The 11471-nt window shown below is 33.8% G+C and overlaps 1 protein-coding gene and 1 pseudogene across 1 annotated transcript; one reads left to right on the forward strand and one right to left on the reverse strand.

The window, feature by feature from the left end:
- Window positions 1-2068: 2068 nt before the first annotated feature.
- Window positions 2069-6129, reverse strand: LOC143555942 (protein trichome birefringence-like 33). The gene is made up of 6 exons (XM_077045402.1): window positions 6102-6129; window positions 5311-5527; window positions 3928-4099; window positions 3353-3552; window positions 3108-3266; window positions 2069-2436 (listed from the first exon to the last, which is right to left on the reverse strand). The coding sequence occupies exons 1-6, from the start codon at window positions 6127-6129 to the stop codon at window positions 2097-2099; spliced, it is 1116 nt and encodes a 371-aa protein (XP_076901517.1). The 3' UTR covers window positions 2069-2096.
- A 1175-nt stretch (window positions 6130-7304) lies between these two features.
- On the forward strand, window positions 7305-7895 carry LOC143555930 (abscisic acid receptor PYL4 pseudogene; annotated as a pseudogene).
- Window positions 7896-11471: the final 3576 nt, after the last annotated feature.

Raw genomic sequence — 11471 nt, forward strand, 5'->3', positions numbered from 1 at the left:
AATTATGAATCCTAGAGATAATATATTTTCTTTAAAGTTAAATATTAATAGTTGTTTCCTTGTCGAGTTCATCTACTCCATAAATGCAAGTTAAGCCTAGCAACAATTTAAAAACTATGTAAGTTGGCTAAGTAAAGCTTTAGGTTGAACTCATTGAAAAGGATAAGTTATATGTTTGGTCTTTATGACAAATAAATTGTAATGTTGAGTGATATTGAGTTGAGCAACCGAGCTCGAGCTTAATTTGAAGCCCAGCCGAGCCAACTTGAAATGAAGTTCAAGTCGAGTTCAAGCTAGCCTTGGTTTGGCTCAAATCGCATCGTTAACAACCTTTTAAGTGTTATTCTTTTTTTTTTCCCGAATTGTAAATTTTATAACAAAAAAAGAAGCCACACCCAACCTCCACAACGCAGAGGAGGGCCAAAAACAAACAACAAGCACAACTGCATCAACGAGAAGTTACACCAATTGGACCAAGATATCGATTCACAACTAGATCTAAGCTTGTACCAAAGAAAACTAACAAATCTAATGTCGAAAATAATGTCTTCACCTTCACCTATACCTCGATCCGAGCCCCACGTGGTCGTGGACTTCTAGCAGATCCCTTACAGAGAAGGCGAACAAGGATGAGGCCTGACATAAAGAAATCAAAGCTTTCCAAATCGCCGAGGTTACCCTGCAGCCGTGAAAATATGATCAGAAGACTCCTGCTCGATGTTACAAAGACGCAAAGGGAATCCGGGAAAGAAATATTCATGCTAATGAGAGCCTTATTGGTTGGAATTTTATTCATTTCCGACCGCTAAGCGTGAATAATGCACTAAGACGGGACCCATTTACACCATTTCAAAACATAATTGAGGTTGTTATCCCTACTTGAGATTAAAAGGTTTTTACCGACCTAATCCGTTGCATCGCGCGAGAACCCTGCTAGTATATATTAAAAAATGTCATCTTTCATTAATAATAAGGTCCATTAATTTACATAATGAAGTTTTTTATTTAATATATATTAATAAAAATGTTGTCTTCATCTCTTCTAAGACCATGCGTAGTCAAAACTAAGCTCCTACGGGCATTTTACGTAACGTAGCACCCGATCAGCATTTTAACATTTTGCAAAAAAAAAAAAAAAAAAAAAAACAGGCGTAGTCAAACTCTTCTCAAAACTCTTTAGCAATCATTACACAATTGTTAACTTTTTGACTATTTAATATAAATAAACATATATATTAAAAAAAGAAAAAAAATAATTGGATAAATTCCCCCTTTCCGGCGTTTTCTTCACAAAGTTCCTCACCAAAATGTAATCCATAATGCCTAAGTAGGGCGATGTTCCCATGCATTTTGGATCTAAAAAGGCTCCCAAAAAGCCATACTATGGTCTAATACAATGTTTCTTTAGAGTAATCTGGTTTATCGGTATCTAAAGTCTAAACTGTTAGATCATGCCTAATCAAAACTAAGTTCCCCCCGGGCATTTTACGTCATGTGGACCCGGTCAGCATTTCAACATTTTACAAAAAATAGGTGTAGTTAAAACTCTCAAAATTCTCAGCAATCATTAAAACAATTATTAACTTTTTAACTATTTAATATAAATAAACATATATATTAAAAAATAATAATAATAATTAGATAAACATCCCCCCACACCCACGATTTCTCCACAAAGTTCCTCATCAAAATATCATCCATAATGCCTAGGGGGCGGTGTTCCTAGGCATTTTGGACCTAAAACACCTCCTAAAAAGCCCCACTGCCCACTGCAGATGGTCTTACAAGTTTTCAACAAATTTCAAGTTTAACAATTTTTTTAATCTTTGACGAATTTTACTTTATGCTAAATACAAAAGTAATATTTTCATTACCTTATTTCATATGTGACAATTCCGTTAAGGTCTCTTCGTTAGTTGGGGGAAGAATCCTCATGAACCAGATTTTTTGAGGAAGATCTTGAGAGAGAATTGTTTAGACAACGTGTTTATCAAATCTGTTTTAAAGTAAAAAAGATTAATCCAACTCTAGAGGTTTTATAGTTTCATTCTCAATGATATACAAAAAATAAAATAATGAAATCCTCGATCGGGTTATCAAGGATAAAAGAGCTTGATAAATAATAGGTAGTTCCATGTATCCTGAAGTCCAGGCAAACACCAATGTGTGCAATCAGCATAGCTATTTGGATTGGCTAATTGTTCAGGTGTCAAAGGGCTCCATTGCTTCTTGTAGATTGACGTGTGTGCATCTTTTCTGTATAGTAAGAGTTGTGTGATGTTTAAAAATGTTATGAGAAACTTTTGTCTCTTGAAAACATCTTCGATTACTTTCATTACGCGTTTATTACAATCCGATCCCCAAAAGTTTTTATCTTCAATTGGTCGTGTTTGGTTGTAACAGTTTTCATTTGGTCTTCCTCCCCACTCCACGCCCCTATAGGTAAGACCACCAAATATATTATATCTCTACTTGTTGAGAAGAAAGATTTCATGTGTGTTTCTCTTCTAAAATAAAATCTATTCGTCTCACGAGTAAAACATTTTTCAAGAATGAAAACAACAAAACCCAAAACTATAATTGCAATATTCATATGCACATCCTTGACATTTTTTTAAAGTAGAACAGCTTTAAAATATAGTTAATACGTAATATCTAATATTTAAAAGTAAAAATGTATATACTCACATTGTTTTTATTGTATTTTTTTTCTATTATCAAATTTTATTGTAAACCGAGCTGTACGTCAAATAACGTTTTTTTCCTCGTAAATCGTAATATAAGAAAAACACTTTAATTTGGATATAGCTCAACTTTCAAGTTAACCTGTTTACGCCAAAAACAAATCTGGATCAACTCTCATCCAAACACATTTAAGTGTGGATGCATCCTTACATACAATGTCAATACGGTCTAAAATGCATAGGTATTATCTGAGACACGTGATATTTCTTTTTCACGCATTTGTCCGTTGGACAAAATAATACAGGATTTGCTTACTGGGGCGAGATAATGATGTGACAATGAGTCGTGTCACATACTGTAAGCCTACTAGATACTTAATTTTATGACGAAAATATTTTGGTAAAGAGATAGAAACAACTAACTTGAAATGAGATGGAGACATGCCAGTGAAGAAGACCCTTGTTCTCTCAGGATCCATATTCTTCTCTACCCATTTCAGCATGCTCTTCATAGCCATTCTATAAGCATCTTCTGTCGACACTTCTACTATTTCTTTCACCTCATCATCAAACGATCCATGCCTGCGCGTTTCACATATATAATTGATTACTAGAATGCATCCATGTAATATTATATAATTATTAAAAGAGAACTTGAAATATATTACAAGATCTTGAAGTCAGAACCCGTCATCCACCATAAGTAGGTATTGAAAACGATAATGTCAACCCCTTCCCAGTGCTTTCCATGCTTGTTAATCGAACCTTTTCGTACAATTCTATCAGTAATTCGATGAACCACAGCATCATCAGAGTTTGATTCGAGCAAAAATGGGACCCAATAGAACTCGATCGTCGCGTTGTAATCCTACAAACATATGCATGCGGATGATAGACGTATCAAAATCTCTAATCTAGCATAAAGAAAATATGTTGAGTAAATGATACCTTGTAGAGTTGTAGGCCTACTAGCCCGGTCTAGTGAGCTTCAGCCCACTGCCCACCCACTTAGGTTTTGGGCCTTTTGGCCCACTCGTTATATTTATAAAAGGTGAGATAGCCTATTTTTTAAAGCTATCATTTCACAATATATTTATTAATGATTTACATATATATTAGATCCAAGAGTAGTTCTTGCAGTAACGTGTGAATTTTAAGAAATTATTTGTATGATATGTTCTATTACGAAGAAACAGACGCTCTCAATGGCTAGACACTCTTTCTTAGTTGGTGAAAATGTTACCTTGGCAGTGAAAACGGTCAAAGATCCGAAAGTTTCCATGGATTTAGCATGACCGGGGATGAGTGAGTGGAGAAGACACACCATCGATACATACTGGCCCCGGTTTAAGGAATCTCCAACGTACATCATCCTCTTGTTTCTTAATGTCTCCAACATTAATGACGCATTAAATCTGTCATTAAGTGTAACATATAAGTCAGCAGTCGGCCGGTCCTAGTCAAAGCCCAAACTTGATTCCAAATGGTCGCCACTTTTGAAAAAATAGGCTTCTCTTGGACTCAGTCATTCAATTGACCGTTTTAAGACTTTGTGGAATCTCTTTTCTAGTTTCATTTTTTCAATTGATCATGTACAGATTGTTTTATATTTAATTACAAGTACTTGAAACAAACAAAAGGTTTTAATTATTATTAACAAACTTTTAATAAACCTAGTAAGTAGTAACTAATTATAACCCATTAAAAAAAACTTAACTAAATTTTATGAAGAAAGTATACAATAGCATGAACATTTTAGTTAATTTTTAATATACTTCTTTGGCTATTATCTATTAGTATTAAAATTTAAGGAGTTAACAGTTTTAAAAATATTTAACAGTAATAAATAAAGATAATAATTAGTGTTGTTTTTTAACAAGCTACATGAATTTATTATTAACATATAAGTTTGTACAATATTGCTAATATTTAACTCATATATTGTAATAATAAATATATTTTTATAATCCTATATTTAAAGCAGTTTATTTAGTACACACTTTTGTTAAAAGTCAATTACATTTTTTACATGTGTTTAAGTTTAGCATTAAGCTATAAATTAGTTAAATAAAGCTAATATATTATACATAAATTTGATTAAAATGCAACAGTGCATTAACAAACTAAAGTAGTAAATTATTATTTTTCTTATCGCATTTCCACTTCAACAAATCAACCAATGGAAATTTTGATAACTAAAAACTAGACAGATGGTATACAAAAGATTTTGAAAACAGCAGTCAAATGCACGACTTGGTAAGAGACACAACTTGGACGGCAAAAGAATCCAAACACAAGGAAAAACCTAACACAAAACATTTTGGACAGATAATATATATAGCAAATACTCGAATATAATAACATTCTTTTTAAATTTTGTACAGATTTAAGATGCGAAACAGCCTATACGAAAAACTAATCTCACCCTTGCACGATTTCTCTTACATAAGTAAATAATTCTTACGTAAAGACGTTGACATATATAATAAAAAAAAGCACAAAATATTAAACACGAATAATATAATGCATTATCAAACAAGTAAATATATTTTAACATATATAATTCATTTAGGATACCTATTAAAAGTAATAAAATAATAATAGTATCTAAAGTTAAAAAGTTTACCTCGGAATAGAACAACCATGCGGTTGCCATCTCCAAAACTGGTAATCCCGGTCCGGCCGGCCGTGCGCCTGACACGTCAGCTGCGGCTGTATATACGGACATTCTTGTTCCTGGTACCACGGCTGACTCAGCGGGTCCCACACCCACTCGCCGCTAAAAATATCACAACCATCCTCAGTCTTCCCGAGTGAAAACGGCAGCTTCTTGTAATATGTCTCTAATTAATTAATAATTACTATTAAATTAACCGTTATTATTAAAACCGGACAAGTTTTAAGGAGAAAAAGCTTACCGGCGGTGGAAGTCGGTCGTTGGTTTTGAATCTTTTGGTCTGTAGGGGTATGGTACTAAAACCCGGTTCTACGACCCTAAATCTATGTTTGGCTTATTTTATTACATGGACTAATACAATGTTATTGGGCTGAGGGGGTTTTGTGGAGGTAACCCTAACTGGGCTAGGCCCATTAGGGTATCATGATGGTGGCCATGAGGCTCTCTATATAAGGAGGTCTCCACCTCCTTATGAGGGGGTCATGCTCAATAAGAGCCACCACCACTTTTTTGTGTCTGTAAACAGGAGATCCTCAGGATTTCTTAGCAGTCACCTCCACACCCCCGAAAAACCATTGCAGGTCTCAAGCAGCTGATGAAGAAGATCAAGACGTGGTTCGTTCATCTCAAAAATCCGTGGAAACATCGTCATGGATCAGGTCAGATTCATTTCATGCTTCGACACATGTCATTACTATTTTTCTATAGTACAATGTACACTCATTTAAACTTACACTTACTCCGGTGCGAATGACTCCATCGCCTCATGATGAGCCATTTTGGTGTACGTCCTCTTAAAAAGCTCAATTCTATGGGATCGTTTCCGAACTTATGACTCCATGACCCACAACAATAGTTTAAGTTATTGGTTGTCAATCAAAAAAAAAAATGTAAAACACAGTTAAAAAAACTCACCAACTTCTTTCAAGTGCGGTGCAGTACGGTACTTATCGACCTCGATGACACGTCGTCACTTGCTAAAGGGGGTTGCTCGATTGATCTTAGTCACATGGGGCTTTCAGTTGTTTTGTATTCTACACTTTTACCACAATGATTCATAAATTAGCACCAAACAAAATTGCTATGTGTCGTTTATTTAATTTAATTAACATGACCTAAACGGCTAACTCTAGGGTTAGTATGTGTCGGTTTAGTTCACTTATAGATAGAGTATAACAAATATTTTGATTTCAAGATTTTCATAACCGAGCAATTGAATTATTTTGGTCATTGAGAAAAGGTGCCCAGGTTAATTGGATTAACCGTCGGTTCTGCTGCATATAAAGTTGTTAGTGTTGTCAAATTCAAACTTGTTTTCTTTAATAAATCCAATCAATTACGAATTAGTTAAATAAATAAAATTAAAATGTTCACTATTCAAAAAAACAAAAAAAATGTTTGTAGCAAGTTTTCTCTGATATATAATTTTCATAAAAAAAATAAACAAATTTAATTATTTATACACATTTAAAAACATTAAAATTAATTTATACAACTTCGATCCATTATAAGAAAAAACCAAACCACTTCATTTTATAACTTATGACTCAATTATGTACTTTTCGTGACTCCCGCAACCTAAACCAAAAGTAAGCCTACAGTAACACCAGCAAACTAATCTTCTATGAGCAAATAATATAAATTATGATTATGTAATATTATACTTTCTTTCTAGAATTCCAGAAAAATATTATAAAGTAACAAAACAATAAAGCCATAAGACGTATGCTGCATAAAAAGTTTATATATGCAAGTTGGTCCTCCTAGTTGTCCCCCCAAATAAATTCAAACTAATTACATGCAACTTGCAAGCCCCATTCTCAGTCTTCACGCGTCTTCATATAATATAAAAACATTTCGTGTCGTATCATATCATATCATCTCATCAAATCCTACGTTCAACCGTGTCACTTAACTTAAATCCAAACAAAAATCAAGAAATCATGTGTTCTTCAATTCAAACCCAAACTATTCAACAAAACAACCCTAAATCCACCATGAACCACCTTCCGCCATCTATTTACATCCCGGAAGACCTCTACCGCCACCACCGCCACTCGGTGTCAAACACCCAGTGTTTTTCAATAATAATTCAGTCAATACCCGCCCCGGTTGAGACCGTGTGGTCCTTAGTCCGGCGTTTCGACAACCCGCAGGCGTACAAGCACTTTCTCAAGAGCTGTGACGTGATCGACGGAGACGGTGACGTGGGTTCCGTGAGGGAGGTTCTGGTGGTGTCGGGTTTACCAGCCGAATCCAGCATGGAGCGGCTTAACATCCTTGATGACGAACGGCATGTTATGAGCTTTAGCGTTGTTGGTGGGGACCACCGGCTGAAGAACTACCGGTCTGTTACGACCCTTCATTCGTCACCGACGTGTGGGGGCACCACCGTGGTGGTGGAGTCGTATGTGGTGGACGTGCCGCCGGAGAATACAAAGGAAGAAACTTGTGTGTTTGTGGAAACTATCGTACGATGTAACCTGTTGTCATTAAAACAAATCGCACAAAATTTGGCCCATAACAACAAATAAAGAAAATGTTTCTTGTTTTTTTAATTAACAGTTGATATTTAGCCTATTTATTAGGGATTTTCATATAATTTTTCATGGGATTTTTATCGGGTTTTGTTAATTTTATGGTGAAACTGAAATGCTATGAAATTGATCTACTAGATCGAGTACTCTAATGTTAATAATATATCGTTTTCATTTTACTTTTCTACAATTCTATCATCGATGTCTTTCTATATCTTTTTAACTTGAGAGATGCCAGATGTTTATTCATAGATTATCAGTTGAAATTTATAATTTTTTGTTTAATTTATTTCTCGTATAAAGAATAAGGGTTTTCAACTAATTATTTTTCTATTAAAAAGTTTGAATGTTTACTTAAAGGGCTAATAAATTGAGTCGATTCTCTAGCTATTTGGTGTAGAGATCAAACCAGATTAATAGCTTATGCTGAGACAAGTACTAGTCAAGTAGACAACTTCTTCCACATATAGCATGCAAGTTTACAAGGTAGCACATGGGTTGTTTTAACATCACATATATTAAGAGTACATGTTACATGCCTAGTAACATTAAAGTAGGTCAGCTATAACGTTACACTACCATACAAAAGGCAAGTAGCCATCGGTAATTACTTACCGAAAGAGCCCCCGTCACCAAGAAAATAAAATTGATGTAAATTAAATAAAATCTTGATAGTTGTCTGCAAAACTAGTTAATTATTTTAGTGAAGTTAAGGATTAACTTGTTAAACAAATTAATTATAATATGAATCAAAGTAAGTCGGGTACCAGAGACACACTTATTTGATTTTATCATAATTTATAATTCTATTAGTACTTAGGGGCGAAAACCCCTAAGCAATGGGGCCTTGACGGGTCCGGGGGTAACACCTCTGGTCGCAAGGCCCAAGGGGTAGAGTCCATGACATGTGTTGCTTTATTAAAATCCCATTAAAAATTAAAATTAAATATCGTATGTTATTTTGATATAAAATTCACGAGCGTATTTGATGAATTTGAAATTCAAATTCGTGATAACTGCATAAGCAGTTAATAACCACAAACCCTAAAAATCGTATCTTGATCATACGATTTTCTTTCTGGTTCATCAAACTCTCTCAGTAATCCATACTTGACTCTTCCTTTCAGTCTGAGCTTTATCCGGTTAAAACATTTGGTAACTACAAATAGTTTTGATCTGAAAGTGTACTATGGCTCCCATATTTTCAAAGATACCTGTTTTTCTGCAAAAATTGCCCAACAAAACTTTTTATAAATATAGTAAAATATATTGTACGTAACACTATGTGTTATGGGGCTTCGTTGGAGGCTTCAACGGGAGGCTTCAGCCACGTCACTCGTGAACACCATATCACCTTCTAGCGATCAGGGTCTCATCCCATTCGCGGCCTTTAAGGGAGGGGAAGGTTTGGTTACTTATGACTCGCGAGCAGGAGCTTTATCCACAACGGGGTCAAGTGAGCAAGCAAGCAGGGAATTTATCCGAAGCCTAGTCAGCATCCAATCAGCACAATGTGCCGTAATATTAGATGATGAATTCGGGACCAACGAAGCCCCACAACACCTAGTTTAAGACTCATGTTCCAAACCGGTATGTCACTTTACGGTAGGGGTGAGCACAAAACCTAATTAACCGAATCGAAGCTGAATTAACCGAAAAAACCGCACCGAAAAAACCGAACCGAAGCGTTAACCGACGATTAATTTTTTGTTTTTATTAAAAACCGAAATTTTGGTTTCGGTTCAGTTATCCATTTTTAAAAAAACTGAAAACCTGACCGAACCGATTGATTATGATAAAGATTATCAAGATATTAAGTAATGGACTAAACTTCTAAGATAAATAAATTCTTCTAAGATAAAAAAATAAGATGATGAATGAATATCAGGACTCAACTTTTAATGCTTTTTAATTTTAAACTTTATTTAGCAACTTTGTATTCGTATAGTTTTACATAACACGTGTCTATTTTTGTTTTTTGAATTCAATATATATGTGAATTGTGCTACTCTAACACGTTTTTATACAAGCTTAAAATATGCATTTTCATTTTTTATTTATTATTATTATTATTTTTTTGCAATGTCAACATATAATTGAAAAACCCGAAAAAATCGAACTGAAACCAAAATTAACCAAAAAACCGAACGCTCTTATACAAGCTTAAATCATTGGATTGAAGCTTGAATGGCAGTAATCGATACATAGTTGGTTAATTGGAATGCACATTTCAACTTTTAATCACTAGGTTAAATGTTTTACTTCTAATCACAGCCTCAAAAGGTTAACTTTATAAAAAAATATGGGCCTCTAATTAAATTACCAAAATTCTATTGAGCTTAAAATCGGTTTGCTGGTTTAAAGTGATATTTTAATAAATAAATAAATAAAACCACCGGCGGTTTGAAGTTCAAACCAACCGCTCAATATTATCGAGCTCAAATTACCAGCTTCCCAAAAATGAGAGGGTCAAGTTATTCTACAAAGAGAGACAAAAATGAGAAAGACGAGAAGGATTTATAGACACAAAAAAATCCCTCAAAAAAATTTAAAAAAATTAAATAAAAAATCATAACTCAAAATTTAATAAAAAAACAAAAAAAAGTAAAAACACAAAAATGTTTCCATCGTCTTCCTCGTTCTTAAAAGAAAAAAAAATACACAATGTTGAGTGAAAAAGATCATTTTGTCTTTTTGTTTGTCATTGTGTTTTGTGTTATTTTCGTCATTAATTGTGTCTTTTTTCCTTGACATTATGTCTTTTTTCTTAATATTGTGTTATATTGCTCAACATTGTGTTATATTTTGTTCGGATTGTATCATATTTTGCGATCTATTGTGTCTTTTTTTAGTTATAATTGTGTCTTTCATTTTCGCCATTGTGTCTTTTGTCTCTGCATTGTGTCTTTTTGGCGGGGTTTTTTTTTTGAACGGGAATGACAAGGGAAACATTTTTGTTTTTTAAATGTTTTTCGTTTTTTATTTATATTTTAAGTTAAGATTTTTTTTATTAATTTTTTAGAATTTTTTTGAGAAGTTTTATGTGTGACCGTAAATTCTTCTTACACTTTTCATTTATTTCTCCCTTTTGTATTTTAACCTTTCCCCCTATAAGAAATCCGTATAACCAGTTCAACAGGCCGGTTCATACCGGTTTTTAAATCATTGCATACAACTGACCATCAATGCCTCTACAGACTACTCTCGTAAATAAAAGCTAAAATTGACGTTTTTAAAACTATACATGTTATGGAATTGAAACCAATTTCAACGTCAACAAAATATGAAGCAAGTAATAAACAATTCAAATTTCGCACACAGTAGCAAATCAGCTATGAATATAGAATGAGACCAATTTCAGAATTCATTAAAAGGTTTTAGAGAGCTCAAATGACCCTACTAATGCTTTATATAATCAAATATGAAACTGCGAAATGATTCAAGTCACAACTAATTTAGCACAACTTAAGAAAAAAGAACAATAAAGCCTCACTTAAAGTGCGGTGTTTGACTCGGGTGCATTCGACTTCCTGTAAATTGGATGAAGCACATGAAACTGCGAAATGATTCAAG

Source organism: Bidens hawaiensis, unplaced genomic scaffold (genome assembly GCF_021521415.1).
Source record: "Bidens hawaiensis isolate Kalapana, Puna unplaced genomic scaffold, B.hawaiensis_p1.1 tig00018415_1, whole genome shotgun sequence".
Lineage (NCBI taxonomy): Eukaryota > Viridiplantae > Streptophyta > Magnoliopsida > Asterales > Asteraceae > Bidens > Bidens hawaiensis.